Source organism: Loxodonta africana, chromosome 15 (assembly GCF_030014295.1).
Source record: "Loxodonta africana isolate mLoxAfr1 chromosome 15, mLoxAfr1.hap2, whole genome shotgun sequence".
Taxonomy (NCBI): domain Eukaryota; kingdom Metazoa; phylum Chordata; class Mammalia; order Proboscidea; family Elephantidae; genus Loxodonta; species Loxodonta africana.
The window spans coordinates 28,446,185-28,461,026 of record NC_087356.1 but is presented as its reverse complement, the minus strand read 5'-3'; the positions used below and the strand labels follow the sequence as shown (position 1 = coordinate 28,461,026).

The window sequence follows — 14,842 nt, the reverse complement described above, 5'->3', positions numbered from 1 at the left end:
ACAAAGCGAACAGCCAACATCATCCTAAATGGAGGGAGTCTGAAAGCATTCCCCTTGAGAACTGGAACCAGACAAGGATGCCCTTTATCACCACTCTTATTCAACATTGTGCTGGGGGTCCTAGCCAGAGGAAATAGACTAGAAAAAGAAATAAAGGGCATCCAAATTGGTAAGGAAGAAGTAAAAATAACTCTATTTGCAGATGACATGATCTTATATGCAGAAAACCCCAAGGAATCCACACACACACAAAAAAAACTACTGGAACCAACAAAAGATGTCAGCAAAGTATCAGAATACAAGCTTAATATACAAAAATCAGGTGGATTCCTCTACACCAACAACAACCCAATTAAAAATTGAGCAAAGGATATGACACGCACTTCACTGAAGAAGATATTCAGATGGCTAACAGATACATGAGGAAATGCTCTCAGTCATTAGCCATTAGAGAAATGCAAATTAAAACTACAATGAGATTTCATCTCACTCCAACAAGGCTGGCATGAATTCAAAAAATAATAAATGTTGGAGAGGCTATGGAGAGATTGGAACACTTATACACTGCTAGTGGAAATGTCAAATGGTATAACCACACTGGAAATCGATCTAGCGTTTCCTTAAAAAGCTAGAAATAGAACTACCATACGACCCAGAAATCCCACTCCTCGAAATATACCCTAGAGAAATTAGAGCTTTTACACAAACAGATATATGCACACCCATGTTTATTGCAGCTCTGTTTACAATAGCAAAAAGATGGAAGCAACCAAGGTGTCCATCAACGGACAAATGGATAAATAAATTACGGTATATTCACACAATAGAATACTACGCATCAATAAAGAACAGTGATGAATCTGTGAAACATTTCGTAACATGGAGGAACCTGTAAGGCATTATGCTGAGTGAAATTAGTCAGAGGCAAAAGGACAAATATTGTATAAGACCACTATTATAAGATCTTGAGAAACAGTTTAAACTGAGAAGAACACATTCTTTTCTGGTTACGAGAGGGGGGAGGGAGGGAGGGTGGGAGAGGGTTATTTACTGATTAGATAGTAGATACGAACTACTTCAGGTGAAGGGAAGGACAATACTCAATACAGGGAAGGTCAGCTCGACTGGACCAAAAGCAAGTAAGTTTCCTGAATAAACTGAATGCTTTGAAGGTCAGCGGAGCAAGGGCGGGGGTTTGGGGACTAAGGCTTCAGGGGACATCTAAGTCAATTGGAAAAATAAATTCAATTAAGAAAACATTCTGCATCCCACTTTGAAGTGTGGCATCTGGGGTCTTAAACGCTAACAAGCTGCTATCAAAGATGCATCAATGAGTCTCAACCCACCTGATCAAAGGAGAATGAAGAACACCAAGGTCACAAGGTAATAATGAACCTAAGAGACAGAAACGGTTACATGAACTAGAGACTACATCATCCTGAGACCAGAAGAACTAGATGGCGCCCGGCCACAACCGATGACTGCCCTGACAGGGAGCACAACAGAGAATGCCTGAGGGAGCAGGAGAACAGTGGGATAAAAAAAAAAAAAAAACCGCAGACCCCAAATTCTCATAAAAAGACCAGACTTAATGGTCTGACTGAGACTAGAAGAATCCTGGCGGTCATGGTCCCCAAACTTTCTGCTGGCCCAGGACAGGAACCATTCCTGAAGCCAACTCGTCAAACATGGATTGGACTGGACAATGGGTTGGAGAGAGATGCTGATGAGGAATGAGCTACTTGCATCAGGTGGACACTTGAGACTATGTTGGCATCTCCTGTCTGGAGGGGAGATTGGAGGGTAGAAGGGATTAGAAACTGGCAAAACAGTCACAAAAGGAGAGACTGGAAGGAGGGAGCGGGCTGACTCATGAGGGGGAGAGTAAGTGGGAGTATGTAGTAAGGTGTATATAGGTTTATATGTGAGAGACTGACTTGATTTGTAAACTTTCACTTAAAGCACAATAAAAATTAAAAAAAAATTTTTTTTTAAAGAGTAAACAGAGAACCTGCAGTCTGGGAAAAAAAATGTGTGTGGCTACAACAAATCTCATCAGGGTCTAATCTCTAAAATCTACAAGAAACTGCAAAACCTCAACAACAAAAAGACAAGTAACCCAATTAAAAAATGGGCAAAGGATATGAACAGGCACTTCGCCAAAGAAGACATTCAAATGCTCACAATCATTAGCCATTAGAGAAATGCAAATCAAACCTGCAATGAGATACCATCTCACCCCAACGGGGCAAGCGTTAATCCATAAAACACAAAATAATAAATGTTGGAGAGGTTGTGGAGAGACTGCAACACTTATACACCACTGGTGGGAATGTAAAATGCTACAATCACTTTGGAAATTTATTTGGCACTTCCTTAAAAAGCTAGAAATAGAAATACCACATGACCCAGCAACCCCACTCCTTGGAATATACCCTAGAGACATAAGAGCCCTCACACAAATATATGCACACCCATGTTCACTGCAGCACTGTTTACAATAACAAAAAGATGGAAAAAACCAAGATGCCCATCACTGGAAGAACGGATAAACAAATTATGGTATATTCACACGATGGAATATTACACAACAATAAAGAACAAGGATGAATCTGTGAAACATCTCATAACATGGAAGAACCTGGAAAGCGTTACGCTGAGTGAAATTAGGCACAAAAGGACAAATATTGTATGAGACCACTAACTATAAAAACTCAAGAAAAGGTTTAAACACAGAAGAAAACATTCTTTGATGGTTATGACGGTGGGGAAGGAGAGAGGGGGTATCCGCTAATTAGATAGTAGACAAAAATTATTTTAGGTGAAGGGAAGGACAACATGCGATACCTGGTAAGTCAGCACAACTGGACTACTCCAAAAGCTAAGAAGTTTCCTGAATACAACCAAATACTTCAGGGCACAGAAAAGCAGGTGCAGGGGTCTGGGAACCATGGTTTCAGGGGACTTCTGGGTCAACTGGCATAACAAAGTATATTGGGAAAACGTTCTGTATCCCACTTTGGTAAGTGGCATCTGGGGTCTTAAAAGCTAGCAAGCAGCCATAAAATTCATTAATTGGTCTCAACCCACCTGGAGTAAAGGAGAATGAAGAACACCAAAGACATAAGAAAAATATGAGCCCAAGGGAAAGAAAGGGCCACATAAACCAGAGACTCCATCAGCCTGAGACCAGAAGAATTAGATGGTACCTGGCTACCACCAATGATTGCCCTGACAGGGAACACAACAGAGAATCCCTGATGGAGCTGGAGGAAAGTGGGATGCAGAACTCAAATTCTAGTACAAAGACCAGACTTTGTCTGATTGAGCCTGAAGGGACCCCAGAGGTCATGGCCCCCAGACTCTCTCTCTGTTAATCCAGAACTAAAACCATTCGTGAAGCCAACTCTTCAGAGAAAGATTAGACTGGATTATAAGACATAAAATGATTCTGGTGAGGAGTGTGCTTCTTAGCTCAAGTAGACATATGAGGCTATGTTCATATGGGCAGCTCCTGTCTGGGGGCGAAATGAGAAGGCAGAGCGGGAAAGGAGTTGGTTGAATGGACACAGAAAATACACGGTGGAGAGAAGTAGTGTGCTTTCACATTGTAGGTGTGTGTAAGTTTTTAAGAGAAACTGACTTGAATTGTAAACTCTCACTTCAACCAACCAACCAACCAACCCCAGTGTGGTCGAGTTGATTCCGACTCATAGCGACCCTATAGGACAGGGTAGAACTTGCCCCATAGATTTTCCAAGGAGCGCTTGGTGGATTCGAACAGCCTATCCTTTGGTTAGCAGCCGTAGCACTTAACCACTATGCCACCAGGGTTTCCATCTCACTTAAAGCACGATAAACAATAAAATAAAAAATATGAAACAAGACCCATACCTCACACCATGTGCAAAAACTAACTCAAAATGGATCAAAGACCTAAACATAAAACAACAAAGATCACGGATGAAAAAATAGAGACAATGCTAAGAACCCTAATACATGGTATAAACAGAATACAAACCATAAACCAACAATGTACAAACACTAGAAGAGAAACTAGTAATTGGGAGCTCCTAAAAATCACACACAAGCTCATCAAAAGACTTCACCCAAAGAGTAAAAAGACAACCTACAGAATGGGAAAAAATTTTTGGCTACAACAAATCCGATCAGGGTCTAACCTCGAAAATCTACATGATGCTGCAAAACCTCAACAACAAAAAGGCAAATAACCCAATTAAAAAATCGGCAGAGGATGTAAACAGGCACTTCACCAAAGAAGACATTCAGGCAGCTAACAGATACATGAGGAAATGCTCACGATCATTAGCCATTAGAGAAATGCAAATCAAAATTACAATTAGGTACCATCCTACCCCAACAAGGCTGGCATTAATCCAAAAAACACAAAATAGCGAATGTTGCAGAGGTTATGGAGAGACTGAAACACTTACACACTGCTGGAAGGAATGTAAAATGGTACAACCACTTTGGAAATCAATTTGGCACTTCCTTAAAAAGCTAGAAACAGAACTACCATTCGATCCAGCAATCCCACTCCTTGGAATACATCCTAGAGAGATAAGAGCCCTCACACGAATAGATATATGCACACCCATGTTCACTGCAGCTCAAAATAGCAAAAAGATGGAAACAACCTAGGTGCCCACCAACTGATGAATGGATAAATAAATTATGGTATATTCACAAAATGGAATACTATGCAACAATAAAGAACAAGGATGAATCCGTAAAACATCTCATAACATGGATGAATCTGGAGGGCATTATACTGAGTGAAATTAGTCAATCACAAAAGGACAAATACTGTATGAAACCACTATTTTAAGAACTCAAGAAAAGGTTTAAACAGAGAAGAAAACATTCTTTGATGGTTACGAGAGTGGGGAGGGAGGGAGAGAAGTATTTACTAACTAGACAGTAGACAAGAATTATCTTGGGTGAAGGGAAGGACAAAACACAATACAGGGGAAGTCAGCAAAACTGGACCAAACCAAAGGCTAAGAAGTTTCCTGAATACAAGCAAACACTTAGAGGGACAGAGCAGCAGGAATGCGGGTCTGGGGACCATGGTTTCAGTGGACGTATCGGCCAACTGGCATAACAGTTTATTAAGAAAATGTTCTGCATCCCACTTTGTGAGTGGTGTCTGGGGTCTTAAATGCTAGCAAGTAGCCATATAAGACCCATCAATTGGTCTCAACCTACCGGAGGAAAGGCGAATGAAGAACACCAAAGACATAAGGAAAATATTTGCCCAAGAGACAGAAAGGGCCATATAAACAAGAGACTCCATCAGCCTGAGACCGGAAAAACTAGATGGTGCCTGGCTGCCACCAATGACTGCCCTGACAGGGAACACAACAGAGAGTCCCTGATAAAGCAAGAGAACAGTGGGTGCAGAACCCAAATTCTAGTAAAAAGACCAGACTTAATGGTCTGACTGAAACCGGAGGGAACCCGGACGACATGCCTCTCGGACTCTCTGTTAGCGCAAAATGAAAACCACTCCTGAAGCCAACTCTTCAAAGACTAGACTGAACTATAAGACATAAAATGATACTTGTGAGGAGTGTGCTTCTTAGCTCAAGGAGATACATGAGACTAAATGGGAAGTGCCTATCTGGAGGCGAGGTGGGAAGGCAGAAAGGGACAGGAACTGGTTGAATGGACATGTGAAATCCAGGGTGAAAAAAAACTACCAAATAAGTAAAAGACAAGCTACTGACTGGGAGAATATCTTTGGAAACCATATATCCAACAAGAATCTAATAACTAAAATATATATAAAACTTTGACAAATCAACAACAAAAAGACAACTCAATCATAAAATTGGCAAAGGACTTGAGTATACACTTCACCAAAGAGGACATTCAAATGGCCACCAGACACATAAAAAGATGCTTAGCATGATTAGCCATGAGAGAGATGCAAATCAAAACCACAATGAGATGCCATTTCACTCCCACTAGGATGGCTAAGATTAATAAAACAGAAAATAAATGTTGGCAAGGATGGGGAAAAATTGGAACCCTTATCCATTGCTGGTGGGAATGCAAAATGGTACAGCCATTGTGGAAAACAGTGTGGTGATTCCTCAAAAAAAAACTGATAGAACTACCACATGACCCAGCAATTCCACTCCTAGGTATATACCCAAAAGATTCAAAAGCAGAGACCCAAAAAGAGACATGTATATCAATGTTCATTGCAGCACTATTCACAATAGCCAAAAGGTAGAAACAACCTAAATGCCCATCAACAGATGACTGGATAAATGAAATGTGGTACATATACACAATGGAATACTACTCAACTAGTAGGAAAAATGGAAGTCTTGGTACACGCTACAGTATAGATAAAGACTGAAGACCTTATGCTGAGCTAAACAAGCCAATCACAAAAGGAAAAATACTATATGACCTCACTTATATAAAAAGAAAAGGCGAATGTGTAGAGACCAAAGTTTATTAAGGGTTACTATGGGCAGGAAGGAAGAGGAAAAGGAGGGTTCACTGTAATGGAAAAATTGTATCTATCAAGGGTAGGGTTGCACAGTCAATTATTATTGCTGTCAGTAAGTTCTACACCTCTAAATAGTAGAGCTAGGAAAAGTTGTGTGATAGGTATATCTACAGCAATGACAAAAAAAAAAGAGTAGCTGCTGAGGCTGCTTATGTACAACCAAATACCTCATGGGATTTGGTTTCTTGGTTTGGACGTTTAGGGTCATGGTTTCATGGGACATCCCAGTTAATTGGCCTAATAATATGTTTAGTCCTTCTGTTCTACCTCCTAGTTTGTTGTGTGGTGCCTGAGGACTTAAAAGCTTGCAAGTGGCCATCCAAGGCACAATAATTGGTCACTATTCACCTTAAGCAACAGAGGAAGGGGAATCAGGAATAGGAGGAGGATGTCATGTGTGGCTAATTGCCTCCATGAACAACTGTCTCCTTTGCCATGAGACCAGAAGAACTGGATGGTGCCCAGCTACCATTACTGAACATTTTGATCAAAGATTCCATAGAAGAATCCTGATCAAAAGCGAGAAAATACAGAACAGAATTTCAAATTCTCCCGGAGCTATGGAGGGTGGATGAACCCCTGAAACTATTACCCTGAGATAATCTTTCAAACTTAAAGCAAAAATATTCCCTGAGGTCTTCTTAAAACCAAACAATAGTTTAGCTTAACTAGTAAAGAATGTCTGCCCTGAGCATTGTCTTCTTTTAAGAACTATCTAGCTACATGAGATCGAACTGACAACAGCAACTCCAAAGATCAGATAGGAGCCTCAAGGAGAAGAGAGTTTATGTTAACGGAGGAGAAGCAACTTGGAAAAGGAGGGTGAGAATGGTTGCATAGCTCGAAGAACATAATGAGTGTGACTAAATTGAACACGTAGAAACTGGTGTATGTTTCGCTGTTATATTCTCAAAACTGACAACAAAATAAATAAAATTATTTAAAAAGAAAGAATACTATGAACAATTGTATGCCAAGAAATTGGATAACTAAGACGAAACAAATTCCTGGAAAGACACCAAAACCAAACCCACTGCCATGGAGTTGATTCTGACTCAGAGCGACCCCACAGAGTTTCCAAGGCTGTAAAACTCTACAGAAGCAGACTGCCACCTCTTTCTCCCACGAAGCTGCTAGTGGTTTCAAACTGCCAATCTTTTGGCTAGCCTTCAGTAGCCCTGGTAGCGCAGGGGTTAAGGACTTGGCTGCTAACCAAAAGGAAGGCAGTTCTCATTCACCAGCCGCTCCTTGGAAACCCTATGAGGCAGTTCTACCCTGTCCTATAGAGTCACCATGAGTCAGAATCAACTCGACTGCAATGGGTTTAGAAAGACAAAAACTATAGAAAATGACTGGAAAAAATACACTCTGCATAGGCCTATAACAAGTGAAGAGATTGAATTTGGATTAAAAAGCCACCCACAAAGAAAAGCCAAGGTCTAGATGGCTTCATTCGTGAATTCTACCAAATATTTAAAAAGTACCAATCACTCACAAACTTCCAATATATAGAAGTGTTGCGAATTGAATTGTGTCCCCCCAAAATAATATGAAGTCCTTACCCCTGTTATCAGCGAATGTGACCCTGTTAGAAAACACGGTTTTTCATTTGTTATGATAATGAGGTCATACTGGAGCAGGGCAGGTCAGAAACCTAATCCCTTTTGAATGATGTCTTATAAAAGAAAGTACAGTCACAGACACAGGAAGAAGAGGTCACCTGAGGAACCATCTGCAAGCCAAGGAAAACCAAGGAATGCGGAGGAATACTGGGGGCTACTAGATCGGTTACTCTTATTTGGACTTCTAGCCTCCAAAACCCTACGACAATAAATTTCTGTTCTTTAAGTCATCTACTTTGTGGTATTTTCTTATGGCAGCCCTAGGAGACTAAGACAAAAGAACAATTCCAAAGTCATTTTATGAAGCCAGTTTTATTCTGACTGGAGTTCCTGAGTGGTGCAGGTTAAAGAGCTCAGCTGTTAACCAAAAAGTTCAGGGTTTGAGTTCACCTACAGGTGCCCTGAAAGAAAGTCCTAGTGATCTACTTCTAAAAAATCAGCCACTGAAAACCCTACGGGGCACAGTTCTTACTCTGACATACATGGGGTCACCATGAGTCGGAACTGACTCAATGGAAACTGGTTTGGTTATTACTCTGCTACCAAAACCAAATAAAAAGATCACGAGAAAATTACAGACTAATATCTCTTATGCATAAAGATGCAAAAATCCTCAACAAAATAGTACCAATACAAATCCTGCAAAAGGATTATACACTATGGGGATACTGCGTGGCTTAAAGTCAGAAAAGGTTTGCAACAGGGTTGTACTCTTTCACCATACTTATTCAATCTACATGCAGAGCAAATAATCCAAGAAACTGGACTATATGAAGAAGAACAAGGCATCAGAATTGGAGGAAGGCTCATTAACAACCTGCGTTACGCAGAAGACAGACACAACCTTGCCTGCTGAAGGCAAAGAGGACTTAAAGCACTTACTGATGAAGATCAAAGACCACAGCCTTCAGTATGGATTACACCTCAACATAAAGAAAATAAAAATCCTCACAACTGGACCAATGAGCAACATCATGATAAACGGAGAAAAGATTGAAGTTGTCAAGGATTTCATTTTACTTGGATCCACAGTCAACAGCCATGGAAGCAGCAGTCAAGAAATCAAAAGATGTACCGCATTGGGAAAATCTGCTGCAAAAGACCTCTTTAAAGTGTTGAAAAGCAAAGATGTCACCCTGAAGACTAAGGTGCGCCTGACCCAAGCCATAGTGTTTTCAATCACCTTGTACGCATGTGAAAGCTGGACGATGAATAAAGAGGACCGAAGAAAAACTGACACCTTAGAAATGTGGTGCTGGAGACGAATATTGAGTATACCATGGACTGCCAAAAGAATGAACAAATCTGTCTTGGAAGAAGTACAGCCAGAATGCTCTTTACAAGCAAGGATGTCAAGGCTAGGTCTCATATACTTTAGACATGTTGTCAGGAGGGACCAGCCCCTGGAGAAGGACATCATGCTTGGTAAAGTAGAGGGTCTGCAAAAAAGAGGAAGACCCTAAATGAGATGGATTGACACAGTGGCTGCAACAATGGGCTCAAGCATAACAATGATTGTGAGGATGGCGCAGGACCTAGCAGTGTTTCCGTTCTGTTGTACACAGAGTTGCTATGAGTCAGAACCAACTCAATGGCACCTAACAACAACAAGCTAAGTGTGGCTACTGAGCACTTGAAAAGTGGTTAAACATGGAGGCACTGAATTTTTTAATTTTAATTAATTAAATTTAAACTTAAGAACCACCAATGGCTAGTGGCTACTGTATTGAATAGCACAGATCTATACTCTTTTCTCTGTCTTTTCAATTGTTTCACTCTTCACTACTTATATCTTGTCTCAAGAAGGAATCCTAGACTAGAAACCTTAGGCTTCTTTTTGTCCCCACAATGCACCTTGCAGGGCAGAAACCTTAAAGACTGATGATTTGGCATCCGACTTACACAGCAAGCTTTTTTTTTTTTTTTCCTCTCTCTCTCCTTGAAAAGCAATAAATTAAATGCAGAACTATTTCCAAAATGATGTTCACAGACTAACCATAAAAATCAGCTCTTTCTCCATTGTGTGCTACCTTGTGTTTTCTAGTTTTCCTGAATGTTTGGACGTGAATCATAAACCTAATGTATTCTAAGTCCCTCCTACCGGCTGGCGATCCGTTTATTGCTACTAACGAGGGTACAGAGAAGCACAATCGGTGGTGAGCCTCTCGAGACTAACTGATCATCCTCACTACTCCCTCGGGATGAGTCCTGCGTTTCAAACTAATCTCCTAATTGTCTCCCCAACAAGATAGTTCCTGGGCAACCACTCTCTCCACTCCCACACCGCGCTTTTACCCTCCTGCAAGGGCACGACAAGCCCCACCTCCTCCCAAAAGCGCTTCTAACTACACACACTGGGAATATAGGTTCCTCGGAACACCTGGTGTTGTCCAAAAGGCCCCGGACCCACTCAAGGGGCGGAAACGCGTCTCTGCCGGAAGGGGAGCGCAGGAGGTGCGGCTACCCCCTAGAAGCCTTTAATTTTTTTTTAAGGCGCGCCTACTGTCTGTCAGGCACCTTGACAGGCAGAGAGAGAGCCAGACCGTCTCGTCTTGAGGCACACACCCAGCCCGCCTCCCGGGGGCGCAGAAAGCAGCAGTCCAGGCAGAGGGCAGGTGGGCGCTCGGGGCGACCTCCACCCCGGCCCCGACGGCGGCCCCGCACGTCTCCCGGCCCGCTCACCTCCGCGCAGGCCCTCTCGCCCTCCGGGTAGTGGCGCCACGGGGGCGAGACTCGGGCGGGGGGCGCCTGGAGCCAGGCCTTTGCCTCTTCGTCCTCGTCCTCCTCTCCGTCCGTGCTCTCCCCGCGCTGTAACTCGTAATTAAAATCGGGGTCCAACTCCAGCTCTTCCTCACCCTCTGGCTCTTCCTCACCCTCCACCTCCTCCACCATCACGACCTCGTCCTCCGGCTCCTCCTTCTCCTTCTCCTCCTCCTCCTCCTCCTCCTCCTCCTCCTCCTCCTCCTCCTCCTCCTCCTCCTCCAGCTCGCCCGGCCAAGGCAAGTCCTCGGGCTCCATATTGGTGTCTCGCTCCAGGCGGCTGAGGAGGAGGAGGAGAGGGGAGGGGCGAAGAAAAGGAGGGGAAGAGAGTCTACTGGCGGTTGCGGTCGCGCGCAGGCGCAATGACCGCCGCCGCCTCGCGCAGCGCGCCGCGCCGCCCGGACGGGGCGGGGCGGGGAGTGAGCGCGCGCGTTGCTAAGGACGCCCCGCGAAGAGGGCGGGAGGGTCCGAGGTAGGGGTTCGCGACCCGCGACGCCACCGCCTCGCCCCGTCACTAGCTGGGACCTCGTTCACAGTACTGTAAGCTCACAATAAACCCAGACCGGGCTCCTCCCGGGGTGAGGAGGGCACAGAAGAGGAGAATCTGCGCCTTGGCTGGGCTGGCCAAAACTGAGTTTTGCCCCTGCACCGAGGGGAGATCAGCTCCTAGGACGAACCCATTATAATCAAACTTGCAAATTATACATTTTTAAAGGTTTAGTGCCTACTATTTGACAGACCGTATGGTGGGCGCTTGAACTTAACAGTGGGTAAGTTCAGAGGGCTTAAGAACTGAGGGCTGGCATTGGAAAGATCCGAGTTTAAATCCTTTCATCGCCCCTTAGCGGTTTGACTGTGAACCTCTATAAAATCAGAATAGGCCTATCGCACAAGATTAAAAACAAAATCAGACTAGTTGCCATCGAGTCAATTCTGACTGATAGAGACCTTATAGAACAGAGTAGAACTGCCCCCACAAGGTTCCCAAGGTGCAGCTTGGTGGATTCAAGCTGCCTACCTTTTGGTTAGCAGCTGTAGCTCTTAACCACTGCACCACCAGGGCTCCATTGCATAGGATGGTTGTGATCATTAAAGGAGATAGTCAATGTGAATGATTTACTGGTAGCTATTAGTTGATTATTATACAGTAACTCATTAAATACTCATAGTTCTGTGAGACAAGTATTATTACAGTTTCGTGTTGGAAGAATATGAGACTCAGAAGAGTAATTTGCCCAAAGTCTGTTACGTACTAAGTGGCTGAATCAATATGCAATCCCAGGTTTTCTATAAGTCCACTAAAAATGCCCTGTCATGGGCCTACCAGCTGACAAAGAATAAGAGAGCAAATATTTATAATGATATACAATGTCATATGCATGGCCCTGGTGGCACAGTGGTTAAGAGATTGGCTGCTAACCAAAAGGTAAGCAGTTCGAATCCACCCGCTGCTCTTAGGAAACCATATGGGGCAGTTCTAATCTATCCTACTGGTCACTGTGGGATGGAATCAACTAGACAGCAATGGGTTTTTAATGGATTATACAATATACTATACAAGTTGCCCTCGACTCATGGGGACCCTGTGTGTGTCACCGTAGAACTGTGTTCCATAGGGTTTTCATGGTTGTGACCTTTGGGAAGCAGATCACTAGACCTGTCTTCCAAGGTCCCTCTGGGTGGATTCAAACTATCAACCTTTTGGGTAGTAGCCCAGCACTTAACCACTTGCACCACCCAGGGACTCCTAAGGGAGAGAGGTAATCAGTGTGAAGGATTTACTGGTAAATTTAATGACGGAGGTAAATTAACAATGATATTGAACCAACTGTTGTTGTTAGATGCCATGGAGTAGGTTCCGATTCATAGCGACCCTATAGGACAGAGCAGAATTGCCCCATAGGGTTTCCAAGGAGTGGCTGGTGGATTTGAACTGCTGACCTTCAGGTTAGCAGCTGAGCTCTTAACCACTATACCACCAGGGCTCCTCAGTGGTGGAATAATTTTGGGGGTAGGTATCACCAAGGATGCAGTTTCTGGGTGGTGCAAACGGTTAACATGCTTGACTGCTAAATAAGAAATTGGAAATTCAAATCCACTCAGAGGTACCTCGGAAGAAAGACCTGAGGAGCTACTTCCAAAAAATCAGCCAGTGAAAACCCCATGGAACACCATTCTACTTTGACACACATGGGGTCATCATGAGTCAGAACCGACTCAAGGGCAGCTATTTATTTATTTGTTTGCCAAGGATTCATGTCCTACCTGCCAGTGATGCAATCCTGGCAACTGTAAAGTTGGACGTGGACTGAAGCCCCAAATCTCAGGGCTTCTTTGAACACCTCTGAAAGGAACTGAGTACACTCAGGTTATTGTTGTTTAAGCTAAAAGAAAAAGCCACCTTGCTCTTTAGAACAGACCCAGCTGGATTCTAGGGCATGTTTTCGTTGCTGGGGTTTATAATCTGGACTCCTGCCTTCGAGACGTATTACAAAGGTAAAGAATCATTTTCTTTCCGGTAATTACTTTTTTGCAGTTGGCCAGCGTATCCCTTCCAGAGTCCTAAATGTTACTGCACAGACATTGTCACATTATATGATTCAACATCCCATGCTATGACAGAGGGTGAAGAAAGGATTAACCCTAGTCCAATTACAGACTACATTCTCTGGATCGACATAATCTCAGCAATAGTGAAATCTAAATATCACTGATTAACGTCCTGGGGCCTGACTTTGTCTACCCTTGACCAAAAGAGAAGGACTGAGAAAATCAACCTCTGGCATCTAGGAACTGACCTGAGATTAATAACTAAGCCTCAGTGTTGTCAGGAATTAGCCTGACGTTCACAGTTGTGCATGGTGTTCTTCCAGCTAGACAAAAACCAGGACCACTTCCTAATCTTGACTAAGTACAGAAAAAGGCAAGGTTACCATGTAAACTGCAAACATATACCAAACATCCCCCTCTTCCAGCTAATTTGAGAAACTGCTGCTTTCTTTTTTTTTTTTTTTTTTACCAGTTACAGACTTAGCTTCCCTCCGTCAAGATAACATTCATGAAGATATTAGATTCTAAAATTACTCCCTTTTCCTGACAGCATCCAAATTCAGAAAAAGGTCCTGCTTCCTTGAATTTCCTTGAATCTTCCTCAAAATCAGCTAACGCAAACCCAAATCCTGTAAGTCCTAACATCCTCTTACTGAGATATCCTATAATTTCCCATGGTGTGTGTTCTCCCTTGTTGTAATGGATAATAAAACCAACTTCAACTATAGGTATGTCCCTGGTGTTCTTGGGCAGGAGAGTACTGACACATTAAACTAAAGGCAGTAACTCCTATGTAAGTTCCATGCCAATTTTAAGCTTACTGTGAGTGGGATGCATTCCAGTTACCAGAGTTCTGGTTTCTCCTCAGAAGCACAGTACCTACCCATCAAAGGTTTATTGAGAGTTTTCTAGGTACCCAACACTGTGCTAGGAAGTGGGAATGCAGCCTCCTGGCACCAACCTCTCTGTGCCCAAACAAGGGCACCTGTTGATGTTTCCTTCTAGCAGCTGCTGTAGGTGTTAAAGATGGTGCTACTGCAAGGAGACAGGACAGGTGCTGGGGGTTCTGTTTCTTTAAGAGCACAGAGCAGGCTGGCCACCCATTGTGTTGTTGTCAGGTGCTGTCGAGTTGGTTCTGACTCACAGCTACCCTGTGTACAACAGAAGAAAACACTGCCTGGCCCTGCACCATCCTCACAATCGTTATGCGTGAGCTCATTGTTGCAGCCACTGTGCCGATCCATCTCGTTGAGGGTCTTCCTCTTTTCTGCTGACCCTCTACCAAGCATGGTGTCCTTCTTCAGGAACTAGTCCCTCCTGATAACATGTCCAAAGTATGTGAGATAAAGTCTCGCCATCCTTG

The 14,842-nt window shown here is 43.3% G+C and overlaps 1 protein-coding gene across 5 annotated transcripts in view; it reads right to left on the bottom strand.

The window, feature by feature from the left end:
* The window catches only part of ALMS1 (ALMS1 centrosome and basal body associated protein), a 186,013-nt gene extending 174,775 nt beyond the window's left edge, over positions 1 to 11,238 (bottom strand). For 2 of the 5 annotated variants that reach the window (XM_010593652.3, XM_064268731.1), the window contains exon 1: positions 10,852 to 11,234. In XM_010593652.3, the coding sequence (XP_010591954.2) occupies positions 10,852 to 11,187 (336 nt within the window). In that variant the 5' untranslated portion in view covers positions 11,188 to 11,234. Of the gene's footprint in view, positions 1 to 10,851 lie in introns of all 5 variants that reach the window. The other 3 variants (XM_023552780.2, XM_064268732.1, XM_023552778.2) reach the window with 3 other exon arrangements.
* Positions 11,239 to 14,842: the final 3,604 nt, after the last annotated feature.